Source organism: Salvia splendens, chromosome 7, assembly GCF_004379255.2.
Source record: "Salvia splendens isolate huo1 chromosome 7, SspV2, whole genome shotgun sequence".
Classification (NCBI taxonomy): domain Eukaryota; kingdom Viridiplantae; phylum Streptophyta; class Magnoliopsida; order Lamiales; family Lamiaceae; genus Salvia; species Salvia splendens.
In genome coordinates, this window is record NC_056038.1 from 2,333,879 (window position 1) to 2,352,040 (window position 18,162).

General features: G+C 37.7%; 4 protein-coding genes across 4 annotated transcripts; 2 read left to right on the plus strand and 2 right to left on the minus strand.

Moving 5' to 3' along the window:
* Positions 1-636: 636 nt before the first annotated feature.
* Positions 637-1,599, plus strand: LOC121811289 (RING-H2 finger protein ATL57-like). Its single transcript, XM_042212114.1, has one exon. The coding sequence runs from the start codon at positions 836-838 to the stop codon at positions 1,442-1,444; it is 609 nt and encodes a 202-aa protein (XP_042068048.1). The 5' UTR covers positions 637-835; the 3' UTR covers positions 1,445-1,599.
* A 946-nt stretch (positions 1,600-2,545) lies between these two features.
* On the minus strand, positions 2,546-7,042 carry LOC121741984. The gene is made up of 8 exons (XM_042134980.1): positions 6,877-7,042; positions 5,493-6,367; positions 5,184-5,302; positions 4,142-5,017; positions 3,764-4,067; positions 3,501-3,666; positions 3,318-3,423; positions 2,546-3,217 (listed from the first exon to the last, which is right to left on the minus strand). The coding sequence occupies exons 2-8, from the start codon at positions 6,225-6,227 to the stop codon at positions 3,100-3,102; spliced, it is 2,424 nt and encodes an 807-aa protein (XP_041990914.1). The 5' UTR covers positions 6,228-6,367; positions 6,877-7,042; the 3' UTR covers positions 2,546-3,099.
* A 6,753-nt stretch (positions 7,043-13,795) lies between these two features.
* LOC121741659 (uncharacterized protein At1g08160-like) lies at positions 13,796-14,395 on the minus strand. Its single transcript, XM_042134512.1, has one exon. The coding sequence runs from the start codon at positions 14,393-14,395 to the stop codon at positions 13,796-13,798; it is 600 nt and encodes a 199-aa protein (XP_041990446.1).
* A 1,865-nt stretch (positions 14,396-16,260) lies between these two features.
* Positions 16,261-17,598, plus strand: LOC121811281 (cyclin-dependent kinases regulatory subunit 1-like). Its single transcript, XM_042212108.1, has 4 exons — positions 16,261-16,363; positions 16,440-16,513; positions 16,622-16,682; positions 17,187-17,598. The coding sequence occupies exons 2-4, from the start codon at positions 16,461-16,463 to the stop codon at positions 17,340-17,342; spliced, it is 270 nt and encodes an 89-aa protein (XP_042068042.1). The 5' UTR covers positions 16,261-16,363; positions 16,440-16,460; the 3' UTR covers positions 17,343-17,598.
* Positions 17,599-18,162: the final 564 nt, after the last annotated feature.

Below are 18,162 nucleotides of genomic sequence, written 5' to 3' on the forward strand. Positions count from 1 at the left end.
TACAGCAACAAATGTCAACATAGTATATAAAATATGTCAATATAATACATGTAGAATATCAATATAAGCAATGCGTTAACATTCTCATAGCATTGTGTTGACATTCTCAAAGCATTGTGTTGATATTTTCGAAACAATATATTGACATTTTCATCAAAAATTCTAATTTGATAGTCTTTTTTTTTATATTTTTTGATTTAATTAATAAAAATGAAAATTATACGTGGCAAATTTTAGACTACAAGATTTCAAAAATCTTATGGTCATAAATTAGTTATAGCTAGCAATTAAATGATGAGTTAGCAATTGATCCCTCCCTATAGGCTATAATTCAATTACGTAAATATACTTTTGTAACAATTTATTCAACAAATCATCAAATATCAATTTGGCAAAGTGTCACCAGTTATTTATCGTAATTCAATCTCCATTAAACAGTTCCACACAAAGTAAGCAATAATTTTCCATTATTTTCAAAATCGGTCAAGATAAATCCCATTTCCCATCATTAGCAGACAAAACTAAGTTTTCAATTTTGTAGTATTATTACAACTAGAAACTGAAAATGGAATGAAATAAATAAAAAGAAAAAACGTAACATAAAATAAAACCTTATCATGAACCACACCCCTTCCCCAGTTTCGCTTTCACCAAAACCTCCAAATTAATCTCACACCCATCTCTCTCTCTCCCTCTCTCTGTAACGTTTATATATAATGTATATATATAGTCATACGCTCTCCAATTTCTCTCTCTCTCTCTCTCTTAATCATCATCAGATATCAGTGGTGAATCGAATTGATGAAAATAGCTTATAAAAATCAAAATTGAAAAAATGAGTCCAATTTCAACTCTAACAATCTCCAGAAGATTCATCCAAACCTCCGACGTCGATTCCTTCAATGGCAATCCCGAAACTTCCGCCGCCGCCGCCGCCGCCAGAAATCCGCCGCTCCAAGCCGCCCCAGTCTTCGACTCCTCCATGGCCGTCACAATCCTAGTCCTCCTCACCGCCCTCTTCTTCCTCGCCTTCTTCTCCATCTACATCCGCCGCTTCGCCTCCGACACCGCCGCCGCCGTACCGCCTCCTCAACACCGCAAGTGCTCCGGCGGAGGACTCGACACGTCGGCCGTTGATTCGCTGCCGCTTGTTCCCTACGGTGGGGCCGCGAAGCACAGGATGATCGAGGAGTGCCCGATCTGCTTGGGCGAGTTCAGTGAGACGGAGACGGTTAAAATGATTCCCTACTGCCGCCACGTGTTCCATCCGAGCTGTATCGACACGTGGCTCGCGTCGCACGTGACCTGCCCCCTGTGCCGCTCCGCTGAGCTGTTCAAGGCCACCGATGAGATTTGTTTGGACGTCGAGATTGGTGTCAGGCGAGCCTGTAGTTGCTCTGATCTCCCTAATCCGACGCCGTTTCGTAGAACCGCTAGTTTTTAATCCAAACTATTGTACTAGTACCTTTTTATTTCAATTTCCAATTTTTGGTTACTAAATCATGACATTTTAATTTGTCCCCTCCAATTATATTGAAACTAATGTAATGACACCGAATGTAAATCATCCATAATTTTTTTATTTCAATTTCAAGATAAGTTCTGCATTTGTGAATAAATAATTATAAATACCAACCTGGCATGCCAGAGATTGACGTGAAAATACAGGGGTATTATATAAAATGACATGGGACTTACCAATCATGGCTTTGTATAAAATAAATTAATAGTTCATGCATATTTTAGATTTATTGCAAGTCTCATATATTGAGATATATAATAATGTTTGTTAATTGTTATCATATACTCCTTTCTTTATTTCATTAATATTAAACCGGTGTTGATTTTGTACGCTACTACAATGCCGGATTCAAAACAAAATTTTAGAGAAAATTTAGTAGGTGAAAATAATTTGCTTTAATAATAGTAATATACTATTTGTGTAAAATATTAAATCTCAAACCTGCATCATTTGACGTAAGAAAAACATTTGGAGGAATGGTGAAAAATGAGAATTCATCAAAATATTAAGTGAATGATAAGTTTATGTATGTATAGAGAGAATATAATTACTAGACATAATTACTACTGCTAAAAAAGTGATTAGCACATGTGAATAGCACGATTTAAGTCTATAGCCGAAAGCAACCCTCAAGAATATACTTTAATTAGCCAACAAGATATTTAAAAGCTGAAATTTAAAAGATTCTTAGAAAAATCAACATAATTTCCACCTAAACTTTTGTTCTCTTGTCTCCATACAAAAAAACACATTTTTTCAGTTCACCAGTTACAAAGTGCTTATATTACTAATATTAGAACATCTATGTAAATTTTACAAAACAAGTAAATTTGCAAAACAATACTATAAAATTCATTAGTTTTATAATAAAATGTGAAATAAATTGGTGAAATTTAAGATCTATTGACCAAGAAATAATAAAAATAACAATATGGGATATTTAGCTATAGAGGAATGAAGTACATATAGTATTTATTTCATAATTTGAAAAAAAAATATTAATGATATGGGAAACGAGTAGAGTAAGAGAAATTGGGTTTTGCCACTATATATAATCACTCCAAATAAATATATCTCACAGTGTCAAATGATACAACAAATAATGCAGCCCACAATTCATTGACTACTGCACATGTGCAATGCACCAATCAATTATCAGCTTTCACCACATTCATCAATCTCTCATGCCACTCTTTTTTCTTGGCCCAAAATTTCCACCGGCAGACCCAGTGACTAATCCACTCGTGTATTTGTATGCACCTTGAAAGCTGAGAGACAACTGACCCGAAAATTTAAGGCTATTCCTTCCCCAAAGCCAAAGATCGATGATCCCCTGACGTTTGGTTATGAATGATGAGTCTCGTCCACTCAACCACACCCCTCGGGTCGTGCTACAGCTACTCTTTATTCACAACAGAAGCCATCCAAAAATACCAACGACTATCTGGTCAAATATATCACCTACTTTTGTTAAACAATTTTAGTTGCTGTAAGAAAAAAGAGCTCAATCATCAAGCAACTTCCTCATCTTGAATCAGATAAATCTACTAAACTCTAATTTCATCTTTGATTTTTATTCACTGGATAAAGTAAGCTCGGACCGCCTCGACTACCGGGGCCCGGCACATCGGACACTTCCCCATGTCCTGGATCAGTTTATCAGCACACTTGGAACAGGTGCACATGTGCCCACATCTGTATGTCCATTTTCATCAACATTTTGCATAAAGTTATAGGAAAGATCATTTCACAAGAATCCAAGATGGAACCGAGCATCAAACGAAAATATCGTTACCTGTACAATAAAGTATCAATGTTGGTGTCGTGACACAAGCAGCAGATCCCTTTCCTCACACAGTCCAATTGAGACTCGTCGTGAGGAGGGGTCCTTTTCGATGTTCCTGCATTTGATATCGTGAAAATGGTCAAGGGACGAAGCTAGATGACGTTATTAGTTTTGCCTCATAGTCACACTTGCCTTTTGTTGTGAAGGACCTGTTTAGAGCAGCGGAAACCTCTTGGCGCACTGAACGCTGCAGCTCGATTTGCATGTCCATGCATTGTTCCAGCATGCCTTGCATGTTGTTTAACCTCTGCTGAAGCTTAGCCATGTCGGCTCTCAGCTCGTTAACCACCTCCCAGTCCTAATACACATTAACTGGATCGATGAGCACACGAAAAGATGCTCTAACACGATGTTTTGGACAAACAGACGAAAAAGGATTAGGAAATGTGATATACCGTTCCAAAATGCTGGCTCAAGTTGAAGTGAGGCAAGCTCGCCCCCTGCATTTCCTCGTCCCAGAGTGGCCGGGGAGCAGAGACGAAGGAAGATTCCGGAGCGAAGGAGTTTCTCTCCACAACATCCAAGGCTCGTTCACCGTTTGGTTGTTGTTCTTGGTCTTGATCAACTAGGCTAGGAGAAGAAGATTCGTTCTCCATTTCCCAATCACCAGAGGCATGACCTTGCCTTTCCACGTGAGATTGTAGCATCTGGTCGAGGCTCTCACGGAAACCACTTCGAAGAAGACCAGAGACGCGTCTCCTGCATCACAAAAGGTGAGAGAGTCATATTCTGATAAATGAGATTACACCAACTTATATAAAATCTTTGCATACCGGCTGAAAAGTTCCCGGAGTTCGATACTGTGAGCATTGTCGTCATCAGAGTAATAGAATGAATCTAGTCTTCCAACGGACTCACCGACCTCTGCAGAAGGCATACCCAGCCAACTATCGATAGCCTCCTGTAAGTCGTGGCTTGGCCAGTCGTCGTGTGATTCTTGCATCCGATCTTGCACTGCAGCATTGTTATCAGATGTTTCTCGTAACAACTCAGTATGAGAGGCTTCCTGCCAACTTCTAGCCATTGATTCTCCACTGGTATCCACCCATTCTTCAATGTCAGTTACAGAATCCACTGGCTCGTCAAATTGTTCGTCCGCATTTCCTTCCAAGTCAACAGTATGGGATGCAGCTTCCTCATCATAGCTCACACCACTTCTCGATTCGAAATGATCGTGTGGTACGTCAGTTTCTAACGAAAACTCATTGGTTATTGTTACATTTATCTCTTCTCCGTGTCTATTAACACCAGCTCCCTCAGTGGCGGACACTTGCTCAGTCGCCTCGCCGTCCAAAACTTGGCCCTCTACAGTACCAACACTTGCAACATCAAGTGGAACATCTTGCTGACCGACATCAATGTACGAAGACATTTCTTGCCCACGTCCCTCATTCCCAGAAGAAACATCTTCCGCATTACCCAAGTCATGCACAACTTGGTTCTCAGCTTCAGCGACTTCTCTTCCAAATTCCTGGGGACCCCCATTTCTGTCCGCAACACTTTCCAAGTCGGGTGTTGGCGAACTTACAGCTATATCTCTTTCTTGCAATGTAGACTCTAATTCAGAATGGTTTTGATCACTCAACCAAGAATCAGAACTGTTTGTTGAAGTAGAAGCAGATTTTTCTAATTTGGAAAGGAAGCCTTCCCTGTTTTTCCATAGTATGATACCATTAGTTTAACAGGAATATTTTGATTGATAACTAATCCTCATTAATCATCAAGATAAACATAATTTATTAGTACCAAGTACAGTTCTTTAGAACTGCTATGTCAAAATGGTAAAACAGTCAGATAAATATATCTTGAAAATACCTGAGGCCAGAGACAGTATGCCGTTGTCTTAGCATACCCAGTTCTGTTACAGCAACAGACGATGGTCTGATGTCCGGTGCCATTGTCTCGTTTCTTAAGAACCTACCCCTAAGCAAAGCCTGAAAGTGGCATAAATTAGGTGAGACCGAGAGGATGATCAATTAAAGTACTCTTTATTGACCTTGTATCCGTCGTTAACAGATGGTTTACACAAAACCAGAAGTGCAAGGTAAAGAATATAACAATTCAACATAGATATAGCATATTATGATGCATGGGAAAATTAGAGGAAATATAATATACAATCACCTGTATGCGATTGCGGTGGGTGAAATCGGACACGGGCTTGTGCTCCAACAGACCCTGGAGTTCTTCCTTCCTCTCTAACTGAGCCCTTTGGAGAAGATCAAGCAGAGTTTGTCTGCCACATAATCTGCGAATGGGCCTACGTGCAGTAGTCTCACGATGGGCGACAGCCAATCCTTCACACGCCTGCTCAATATGAGAACCGGCCTCAGCACCTCCGTCTCCAACTGATGCCTGATTGTTTCTCTCCCGGGAATTCGTCTGCACCCATTCTCTTATAATTCTCACCCTTTCACACTCATTCTCACCAAGCCCCTGTGGTCCCGAACGGTTAGGTGAAGGGCTCATCGCACCACTGTTCATCCACTCTTGAAATATCTGTCTCACTCGTTCCCGCTCTGTCTCTCCCAAGTCACTAGATTGTTCGGATATGACACTATTGTTATCATCGTGATCCACCTCCGAACCTATAACTGCTCGAGCGTTAGTTTCATCAGCATCCTCAGAGATATCAAGCTCATGCCCAGCATCACTCCTTCGGCCAACTCTCGGTCCCCTTGACCTATAAGAAGGGTTCACCACATGGTCACCCTCGAGCTCCCGCCACATCTGCAAGAGAGAGGATGCCCTGGTGCGAGGCGTGCCAGGCTCATCGCTCCACTGCCTCGAAGCATTAGATTGGGAGTCCCGAAAGAAGGTCCCAAAAGCCGATACATTATGCAAACCAGCAATAGCCATTGCTAAAACTCAATCACACAACAAACAACACAACAGTGCTTAACCGCACATTCGAGTCACCCCTATCAATCCATCGTAAACACGATTCGTCATCACCCCTTCTAATCAGATTCGAAGTCAACACAAACATCAAACAATGCCTGCAAAAAGATCTTGAAATTTTTACTTTTTTTGTTGCAATCAAGCACAAAAGTGATCAAATTTATGCTAGATTCTTGTAATGCTTATCTAGCCCATCAAAGGGGGAAAAATAAAAATCTAAAGATGCTAACAAAATTAGGGATTTGGTAAAGGAAAAGGGGAAAAGGTAGTGTCTTGTAGATCCATCTTGTCCCTGACCAATGACAGCTCACCCAAAAGGAAAAGCGAAGCAAAAGCAACTGCCAACATTCAAACTCTTCTGACAATTTCAAAATTGAAACCAAGAAACGAATCCAATTTTTGGGATTAATGAAAATTAAAGGCATAAATTAATCACCCCATCAAAATTGGATCTTTTTTTCTCACGCGATTCCAAATTCACGAATTAGTCGCACTAACAATATTTCACTCGAATCAATCGAAACAAACATCGCCCCGTTTTACATATTGACAATTGATTTGGAATAAACACCACATAATAAGAGGAAATGAGAAGGTTTGTATGTACCTCTATGCAAATATTTTTCAATCCCAATACGAGTAATCGATGGAGTTAGATTTAAAAGGGTGATTAGAAGAAGAACAGAAGAAGGTAGAAAGAGGAAGAAACGGTTGAAGAGGAGACAAACTAGAGAGAGAGAGAAGAGATTGGATTTGTTCTTGAGCTATGAAAAGTAACAGCAGCTAAAACGGAAGGTAAGGAGAGAAGAGAGTCAGCGGCAACGTAACTCAACCGTCTATTTTTACACCTGAGCTCGCGGATGATTGCCACGTGTTGCGTTTTCTCACCTTACTATTTTACTTACGCAAAGTAAATAAATGTTTTGCAAAAGCACCCCTAATCGTTTACTTTATTATGTTTTGCACACCAGATAATTTACTTAATTTTATTTTCCTTTTTCCATTTCCTCCCTAGAGAAATTGGACAGTGGTTAACGACTTAATGCAATTCCATCTAATTATTATTAGAGCAATAATTATTCAAATTATAAATTTAGTCAAATTTTAGTTAATCTTATTTTATTTTTTTCAATTATCTCATTTTTTTTGAAGATATTCAAACGACATGTTTCATTATACTAGTATTTATTCTTTTATTTTCTTATTTATTGAAAAAATGTCATTTTTAATTAAAAAAATTAATTTAAATAAGTAACATCCTTTCACAATATTATTATTGTTATGATTCCATCGAATTAAATTAGAGAAATAGTAGGTGGCGATTCCATCTATTTTGCGCGTTTTTAATGTGTGGGCCCTTTGTAGTATTTTGTGGCACTAATTTGATTGTTAGATTGAAGACAAATATGGAATTTAGCATACTTAGTTGTCACGTTCACTGTCACGATGAAAAAAAAATCATATTACGGAGTTTTTCTTATTAGTGAATTTTTGTTTTAACATAGTATGAAATATCTCTGGTAATTGGCTTGCCGTATAGTATGATTTTATATAATTATTTTAAATAATTTTGAACCCATTTTATTTTCAACTTTCTTTTCCACTTTCACATCGTTCCACATGCTTTAGTTGAATTGTAATTCTGTATTATGAGAAGATTCTATATATAAGTAGTAAATAAAACTTATGTCAAATGAAATTGTAATAGTATCTTATAGTGAAACCAAAAGGTTTTTTTGCTTTCTAACAAGAGCATCTCCGTACGTGTTTGTTGCCAACGAGCACGGATGTGGGCCCGGACCCACTTTTACTCCATGCTCTTAGGCAAGAGCACAACAGTGCTCTTCCGCAAGGACAAGCTCAATGGTCCCACCATTTTATTATTCAATTTAAATAAAAACATTTCCACAAAATTAAAATGCATTAAAAATATCCGGAATACTATTACAAATTACAAAAAAATTAAAAATTACATAATTAAAATCCTAAAAATTTAAAAGTACATAATTAAAATCCTAAAAATAAAAATTTCATAATTAAATTCATAAAATTAAAAAAACCCACTACTCGTGGCCGAATTTCGCCAGAATGTGTTTGATTAGGTCTCCTTGTAGCTCAATGTGGGCTCGAGTATCGCGCATTGTGTTCCTTGTTTCGATCCTCTCGCCCACCGTCGTATGCACACCTCGGCGTGGGGGAGACCTCGCAGTTAAGCTTCCGGCTTCATCCTCGTCGTAAAAGCTAGCCGCCATCGGTCCTTCGTCAGCTATAATCATGTTGTGCAAGATAATACACGTGTACATGACGTCGGCGATATTTTTCACGTACCACAGCCGAGACGGGGCCTTCACAATGTTGAATCGGGCTTGAAGGACCCCAAAAGCTCTTTCGACGTCTTTCCGAGCGGACTCTTGACGCTGCGCAAAAAGAACCCGTCTCGAGACTTGCGGGTTGCTGAGCGTCTTCACGAAAGTCGACAACCTCGGATAGATACCATCAGTGAGATAGTAACCCATGTGGTATGCATTTCCGTTGACGGTGAAGTCGATCGCCGGTGCTACACCATTCAAAACATCATTGAACAATGGTGAAGAATAGAGCACGTTCAAGTCGTTGTTGGATCCGGCAATACCAAAATATGCATGCCAAATCCGTAGGCAGTAGTCGGCGACCGCTTCAAGGATAAGTGTTGGGCATCCGCCTTTGTGGCCGCTTAAGTGTTGCCCCATCCAAGCAGTCGGGCAATTCTTCCACCTCCAATGCATGCTGTCAATGCTGCCAAGCATACCAGGAAAACCATGGACTATTTCGTGAAGACGAAGCAACCGTTGGCTATCATTGGTGGTGGGTGCCCGAAGAAATTTCCTGACTGAAAGCTGAACGAACGCCGTCGCAAAATTTTTTAAGACAAAGGATTCCAGTTGACTCACCGACATGCAAATACTCGTCGAAGAGGTCAGCCATTTGCCCAGTAGCAAGTTGTCGGATGGCACACGTACACTTCTGCAACGCCGAGAGACTTTCCCGACCGGTTGCGTCTGTACTTGTTTGAAAGTATTCAACACGGGCGGACAATGTGTTGACAATACGCATAAACAAGTGTTTTGACATGCGAAAATGGTGCCGAAAGTAATCTTCCAGAAACCGCGGCTGGTCGGAAAAATAGTCGGCAACGAGCCTTTCGCTGGCTCCCTCCCAGTCACGGTGGATGTAGCGGCGAATTGATCTAGATGAGGAGGGGCGGGGGTATTCGCGGCGACATGGGCTTCATAGGCAGCACGATATTGTTCATAGTATTCTTGTTCTTCGCGCTCCGCTTCTGCAATGAGATGGGTGAAATCCATTTGAGAGGAGATGAAGATGTAGATAAGTTGTATGAAAAAATATGAATGAGAGATGATTTGATGTGAATAATGGATGATGAATGTGTGTATTTATAGATCATTTTGGGAATAAAAAGAAATAAAAAATATTAGAAAAACGGTAAAAAAAAGGCCATATTTTTGGAAATCAGAATTTTTTTTTTATTTTTTGATATTATTTTTTACTTTAAAAAAATGAATTTCCAACGGAAATGTCGTTGGCCAATCAGGAGTCGCCACGTCAGCTGCTCGCTGGCACGGACATGCTCTTAGCTAAGAGCAGCGTCGCGCCAGCGGCAATAGCGCAGTGGCGAGCAGGCGGTGCCGCGCCGCTGGCACGGACGGACGGACGACCCACTGTGGTTAAACAAAAAAAATACTAAAGGCACACAAATTAAGGATAGTCGGATTCCGCCAGAGACGGTGTTCGGTACACATAGTCGGATTCCACCAGGGACGGTGTTCGGTACACATGTGGTCAAACAAAAAAAATAGAATACTAAAGGCATACGAAGGATTAGTCAGATTCCGCCAAATATGGTGTTCGGTACACCTGTGTTCAAACAAAAAATACTAAAGGCGCACGAATTAAGAATCGCACAAAACACAAAAATGCAGCTAAGAGAATTTCCCACAATCGAGAATCTATTCGATGAGGCAATATGATAACTAAAAGGAGGCCTCTTTTATGTAGGATAACAAACAATTAAACATTTTTTAATACCCCAATTAACAATGAAATAATTATAAATCTACAACCATATTTTTCTATGTCTCTATGGCCCTGTGAGCAAAATTATCTTATTTGAATTGGCCAATCTACTTTTAGAGAAACCTTAGAAATCACGAAACTCGACTATAGATCCATAAACATGTTACTATAATTGCTTATCAATAAATTATGATTAGCAAGAAGTCGAGAAAATGATGCCATTGGCTCCAGCACAACCTTGTTACTAATTAATCTAATCATTGTAATTATTCATAAAGTTTCATGGGACAATGTCCCTTCATAACACAACATCGATAGTGCTTAATTGTATTTATAATGTAAAGTAAAGAGACCCCAAAATAGTTTTAGTAAACCACTTTAATCTTGTTGGGGACAATTATGCACCATTTGTCGTCTTGTTTGTGTGTGAGTGAGTGTGTGTTGTGTGTTTTTCATGCATGTTTTAATTATAATTTTCAAATAAATATTTAGATGATAATTACTACTATACATAGTATCCAAGCCCCTTGGCCTAGCGGTAAAGGGTGCTGGATACCGCGTCCATCCTGGAGGTCTCGAGTTATATGAAGTTAATTTAAAAAAAAAAAAAATTACTACTATGCATAGTAACGGGAAAATATGTTATTGTTGCATATCAATATTTAACATGTTTTAGAATTCACATGTTTGAGTTGTTTAGGTTGAACATTGTGCTACCGACTATTTTAGAGAGTGTGTTGGTGGTTGCGTTGTTGTTTAATATTTCGTTGGAATTGCTTGTTTTCTTATGGGTTTATTGTATTCTTGAATTTTCAGGTTTGCTAATATTTTGGATGTTGGAATTTTTCATGATATACCAGTCCAATAAATATAAAATATCTTACTCCAAACATGCCTATATGATATAGGGAAACACTAGATATACATTTGATTGTGCAATTATTTAATTCAAAATCTATTGATGCAATGTGGAAACATGATGCATGAGCAAAGTACAAGTAAAGTGACAAGTGCTTGCAATTCATGAGACCATGTAATGGTAAAAATTGAGGACCCATAATTATTAATTCCATATAATTGTTACATTGCATGGAAAAGGAAGTTACATTGATGATAGCTAAATAAGTTGGTGAATCACCAAAAGTTGTACAAATAGGCCACATTTCTATCAACCCCCAATCTTTGTCCAACTTTTTTTCTAGATTTTTCACAACCCATGCTTTGATTAGTCTCTATTATTTCGATTTTCATAACTCAAAATTTCAATCATCCTTTTGTCGGCATCTTATGAGAAGACAATACATCACCCCTAATGCTTTGCGTAGTGAAATTTCCTTCATTTTTCTCTATATACGTGTTGACCCAACTTTCACAGTGTCTCCTGAATATTATAATCAATTCTGTAAAAGATAACCGCTCTAAGGTCAAATGTGGTGTATATGCCACGTAACAAATCTTGATTGGGTTTCGTAAACAACCAATCGAATTATTACATACATCGTACCAATGGCACGACGTCGTGTCGGTGGGCCCTAACCCATGTGCATGTGGCATGCACACAAAATATCAGTTATATCTCTTATCCCATTGGATATGTATGTCCTTGTGTACGTTGGCCCTTTTGTTTGTTATTTTGCTGATATTTATTCAGCCATGTGATGGAGTGGCATCCTAGGCCAAAAACATGAACACACAAAAAAGAAAAGAAAAAAATGTTTGCTTTTGGGTATAGAGTTTGAAAAAGTTTTCACTTCCACCTTCTATTGTGTCTGCCTTTTCCAGTTTAGACTCATTGAAATTGAGACTTTGCTACACCAAAAGAAGTTAGATTGTCTTTTCCTTTGAGAAAAGTGGACCAAATTTTGTGGGGATATTGAAATTGAAATTGAAATTGCAAGTTGCTTGTTTGTCTTTGATATTTTATAGGCATTATTACCTTTAAAAACTGAACTAAATCATGGCCTCATTAGAATCTACTAGTTGTAAATTAGAATTAGATATGTCAATTTGGACTTTTGACTTAAAGATAACATAGCAATTAATTAAAGTTCATGTTCTGTTTGAGTAAATTTTGTAGAAAAACTCAAAAACATAATTCTTTTATAGTAACAAATAAAATTTATAAGAGAATATAATTTCTAGATATGCTCAATAAATATATATTGTATGTAATTAAGAATTTTATATTTTGAAACTATATTATTTGAGAATCTTAAATTTGGCTCCTTTAAATATGAGCTTCAAATGGAATGTTTAACCAGAAACTTCCATAGTTCATGTTTATATACTCCCTCCGTCCCTCGGTAATAGAGGTGTTTCATTTTCGACACTTGTTTTGGAAAAATAATAATAAATAATTAAAATAGAGAAAATGTAAAATAAAGTGAAAAAATAATATAGAGGAGACTCTTAACTATATTATTCTCTTTTTTACTTTACTTTTTTTACACTTTAGCTATTTATTATAATTTTTTCAAAACGAGTGCTGAAAATGAAACGCCTCTACTACAGAGGGACGGATGGAGTATTTTATAATGTGTTGAAACGTGTGGCATGTGTGTGATGCACAAATAATCCATAATTGTTTGTCAACTTATGTAATCCATTAATTAACGTGAAATAAAAAATAAATTCAATTTAGACGACGAAGTCCAGAAACTCTCAAATTCTTTGATGACAAGTTGCAATAATCTCTTTTATTTATTTATTTATTTATTGCAATAATTAATTATATGAATGCTTCCAAGATCTATTTATTTATCATGGATCTACTATCTATACTCCCATTTAATATATCCTTAACTTATGCAATCTTTAAATTTCATTAACTTGAGTGTTAATGGGCCCACTTGTGCACATATGTTATGATAAAAAAAACGTGTATGGACCAAGCTATTGAAACTATCCCATCCAATGAAATTCACTTTATACATGTGAAGATTATTATTGCTATACTACTCCACTAATAAAAGAAATACAGAGTAATTTAAGTAATTAAATTATTTTTATTTCAGCGAACATTTCGAACCAACTAAAAATGTAGTATTTCGAAGATCATGATTATGAGCCCATTATTGTCTTTATTTACATACTTTCTGACTGGGCCTATAATTTGTTAATACTATTTCATTTTGATAGTTTGCAATCATCCAACTCAAATACGAGACATAGATGACTACTAAATGGATTCAATCCAAAAAATACACAATTACAAGTCCTCTTAGAATCACACCAAGCCTCAAATAAAATACAAAACACATAAAACGAACAATCTCAAAACACAAAACATGATCAACCGAAATCATCATTCATCATCTACATTTTCTTCTAAATCAAAAAACAAAAATCCCACAATATATATTAATCTCATGTCCCATCCCAAGAAACAACAATACACGTGACATGCACCGATGAAACAAAACAAAACAAAACAAAACACGAAATAAAATCAATCAATAAGATATATCGGTGTGGCAGTCGACCCACCGAAACCCCTCCGACTCCTTAAATGGGACGTCGTAGGGCCCACAGGCGGCGGTGACTGTCCGATGCACCTTGAACACCCCGATCTTCATGTTCATCTTCCCCGTGGCCTTGACCTCCATCTTGGCGACCCCCGCGGCCCTCTCCGCCTTAAATTGGTCGGCCTCCTTCGCTTGCAGCGCCGCCCTCACCTCTGGCAAGTCCACCTCCACCTCCGTCACGTTCCTCACCGGCTGGCGGAAGGGCGCCACGCTGCCGTTGAAGAGCTTGGTGCCGCGGTAGGTCGCCTCCACCTCGATTCTCTTGAATTGGAAGGAGACTCGCTTGTTGGGGTTCCTCGACCGGAGCAGGCAGTGGAAGGTGGAGTTGCCGGCGGTGGCGTTGTTGCCGGTGATGGAGCTGTGCTCGATGGAGAAGATGAGCTTCTTGGGCTGGACGGCGAGCCAGATGACGGCGATGACGAAGAGGGTGAGGAGGATGAGGACGAGGACGACGATGGCGACGCAGCGCGTCACGTGGGGCTGCCGCCGCTGCACCGTCGGCGGCGGCGTGTCCTTGGAGTTTGACATGCACATGGTGGTGGGATTTTGTGTGTGTGTGTGAGAGAGTTTTATTTTTATGGGGTGATGGTGAGTAGATAGAGAGGGGTAAGTAAGTGCTTTATGATTTCTTGGGGGGAACTCAAGAAATATTCTAGGAGTGAGAGTGACAAAAAAAGGAGGTTGTGTTTGTGTGTGGATGTATGTGCAAGAATGTAGGGTTCTTGGATTATTTAGTGATGAAGATTGAAGATCTATCGTGGTGGTGTGATTGTTGTGTGATTTGAAGAATATTTTTAGTAGTAATGATTGCTTAGTTTTCAAGGTATTCGATTGGATAGGATCTTAATTAGTCGAGTTGATGTTTTTGGTTTTGGGAAGAATGAAGTTTGATTTAGGTTGTTCTTTCTATCGAGATACCAAGTGGTATATGTAACTTGAGGGGCGTGTTATATTGCTAGCTCTTCTTTAAATTACTAACTGCAACGATATGATATGCATTAGATCTTCAAATCAAAGGCCAAGATCATTCAACTCCGAGTATCAATACATTGTACAAAAAATGTCAATAATGTTATTAATGTCAATTAATAACAAATTAGTTATAACTAACTTTTGAAAAATATCACAAAACTTTAAATGCATATAACTATTACAATTTAAATTATTTTTGCACACAACATATATCAAATTAAAGATAATTTTATAAGGATTCCAACGAGATCTTGATTGCATAATTTTTATAAGGATTCCAACGAGATCTCGATGTCAAAATTTGGAAAAAATTTCATGAATTTTCGTTTTTTTACAAGCAGATAATGTCAACATAGCAATCAAAATATGGCAATGTAATACATATACAATGGCAATGCTAATTGTATTAACATATTCAAGGAATCGTATTGATATTTTTATACACTATATTGACAGTTTTTTTCAAAACGCTAAATTTGGTGATTCTTCTTATCTTTTTAAATTTAAATAATAATAAAACAAAGTTACACATGACAGTTTATAAACCATTGGATCTCTACAAATCTCATGGTTTTAGATTAGTTGTAGTTAGCAATTAAGGAGTGAATTAGCAATTAATCACACCCCATGTAACTTGATTTATGTTTTCTAATTATTTTTTATTAATAATATTTCAATCTTTTATCTTATACTACTCTATTAGTTTTAGATTAAAATTTGTGTCGCCACCATCGATAGTCTTGATAGTGTTATTATCATACCTCATTTCGTGATTGATTTAACACGCCTCTCTCCTTTTTCCATTCCTCATCCTCACCCTCACTCTCACCCTCATCCATCTCCTCTCTCTCTTCGTTGTGTTCATTGTCGGTTCTCTTTTGAACTCGAGGAACACAACCTCGAGCAACCTAATATGTGTTTCGTTTTCTCTATTCAATTTCTACAAGACAAATTCAATCCAAATTGATCAACCGTGGATTTTGATTACAATCGCTACATGCTCACAATATTGCCATTAAAAACAAAAGTGTCAAATCCATATTCTCCTCCCAAATCCCTCTACATCCGAAATCTTGAACAACAATAGTTCTATAATTTTGTCTTTCATGAACAAGGCCCGCCATATTTCACGAAAGCAAGCGGTGAGGAAAAGACTGACGCTTTTTCGTCGGATGCATAAATGTCGAAAAAGGTGGATAGGGTTGCCCTAGAATAAAGAAGGTTGTCTGTCGTTAGCCAACGTTACGAGGTGGCCCAATGAGAGAAGGACATTGACCTATTTCTTTTATCTTCAATTTTTATAAAACACACATTATTATATTTTTTTCTAAAATTTTATTAGAGTATTATATAATATAAAGCGGGAAATTTGGAAATTTGAAAATCAAATGAGGGCCACATGTTACATTTAATAAATTTCATGGAGTATAACAACCTTTAAAATTCAAGATGTAAATTATTTATAGCTTTGTTTTTCCACCACTCTCACACTCAGACTCTATCGCTCTCTCTCCCCCTGCGAAGGTATCTCCGTATCTGTATTTTCTCTTTTTCGATATTTAACGGTTAAATCTTCAATTTGTGTTTTGTTTCGATTTAGCGATCTTACTGTTAACCAGAAATGGGCCAGATCCAGTATTCAGAGAAGTATAATGATGATACGTATGAGTACAGGTGATTCGTCTCTCCCCCCAATTTATTGAATTGAATTCAGGATGTGCCGTTTATTGATGAGGATTTTCAATTTTCTATTATGTGGAATTATGGAATTTTTTTCTCCAGACATGTTGTTCTTCCGCCGGAGGTTGCCAGACTGCTTCCGAAAAATCGCCTTCTCACTGAAGTAAGTCAGAAATTGGGGCTTAGGGTTTTCTATCAGCTCATTTATGTTTTTTTTTTCCTATTATTGTTGTATAGTTGATCGATTAGGTTTTCTGCCGGTTCTAATTGACGCTGGTGAATTTGTTGAATTGACTCGAAATTATGAACTGTTTTTGATCGATTTTATGCGTGGTGGAATCATTTGTGGGATATCTGAACAAACTATGTGATTGAGTTTAAGTTAGAATTAATAATTTGTTAGGCGTTTTCTACTTGGTTTTGTTAATTAGGGATTTCGTAGAATCTCTACATGAAATACGAGCTTTACCCTGAAAACTATCAAATCTACTACTGTCATTTACTATATTCCCTCAGTTCCAAATTATTGTCGATTAGGCCTATTTTTTGGAGACGGGGGTCGGGGGGGTGTTTCCTTTGTGGAGATACCAAAACTAGCTATTGTATGTATGTGTGTTTATCGTAGAATACAAATGCTGAGACTGATGGTGTTCGTTTCTGCATATAGAATGAATGGCGTGCTATCGGGGTTCAGCAGAGCCGAGGGTGGGTCCACTATGCAATCCACCGCCCAGAGCCACATATCATGCTTTTCAGGAGGGCACTGAACTTTCAGCAGCAGCAGCAGGATAGCCAAGCTCAACAAACCTTGCTTGCCAAGTGAAGAACAGCTACTGTGCTTTAGCACGAAAAGGGGTATTCTTGTTTCCTCTGGGAATGAGCTTACTATATATAAACACACAATATGCTGTATTAAGATGTTTGATCTAATCAGATGTGAGATGAAATTCTGCTGATAAAACTGCGTAGAACTTCAAAGTTGAAATTGCTTTTTCAACAGATTGAATGCTGTTAGCTTGAGAAATGTAAAACCAGTTGATTAAATGTTTGCTCATGAAGTAATATGCTGCTTGCTGCTATATAGACACTCTCTTGCTTCATCATTGTTTGTCATCTTGGATTAACTTAGCTTGCAGGGCTTTCCTTTATAGATTTTTGTCACTTTATCGTCTAGTGATTTGCGCATCTTTTGTGTTGATATACTTCGTATAGCTGGCCTTAAACTGTCAATTATCCAAGATATTGACATCTCTATAGCATTATCTGAGACAGTTGTAACTTTAAGTTCTGTGACCTGTCTTGCAACAAATATTTACTTTGAAGTATATGATTGTATGCACACAAGAAAATGCTTTATTATTTGCTTTGATGTATAGTTAGTTGGGAACTAGATACAAAAATATATGATAAAATTTTCAGCTTTATATAGGCAGCAATCCAATTGAACCGTTTGTTGATCCTACCTGTTTTATTATTCTTCTGCATATAAATGTGCAAAGTTGCTGCATTTTCTTGACATGTTATTGAGGCAAAATACTGTGATTTCTGCATTTCTATTCATTCTTTATATTGCTGAAGAACTGCTTTCCATACCAGTTTGTATTTTCTTATGCTGTTGAGATTTCTTAGAATATTGGACTCGA

Coding starts and splice junctions, on each gene's coding strand:
- LOC121741659 (XM_042134512.1), bottom strand. CDS start 14,395: ATGTCAAACTCCAAGGACACGCCGCCGCCGACGGTGCAGCGGCGGCAG.
- LOC121741984 (XM_042134980.1), bottom strand. CDS start 6,227: ATGGCTATTGCTGGTTTGCATAATGTATCGGCTTTTGGGACCTTCTTT. Junction 5,303..5,492: donor CCCACCGCAATCGCATACAG/GTGATTGTATAT, acceptor TGCCACTTTCAG/GCTTTGCTTAGGGGTAGGTT. Junction 4,068..4,141: donor CTCCGGGAACTTTTCAGCCG/GTATGCAAAGAT, acceptor TTTGTGATGCAG/GAGACGCGTCTCTGGTCTTC.
- LOC121811281 (XM_042212108.1), top strand. CDS start 16,461: ATGGGCCAGATCCAGTATTCAGAGAAGTATAATGATGATACGTATGAG. Junction 16,514..16,621: donor GATGATACGTATGAGTACAG/GTGATTCGTCTC, acceptor TTTTTTCTCCAG/ACATGTTGTTCTTCCGCCGG. Junction 16,683..17,186: donor AAAATCGCCTTCTCACTGAA/GTAAGTCAGAAA, acceptor TTCTGCATATAG/AATGAATGGCGTGCTATCGG.
- LOC121811289 (XM_042212114.1), top strand. CDS start 836: ATGAGTCCAATTTCAACTCTAACAATCTCCAGAAGATTCATCCAAACC.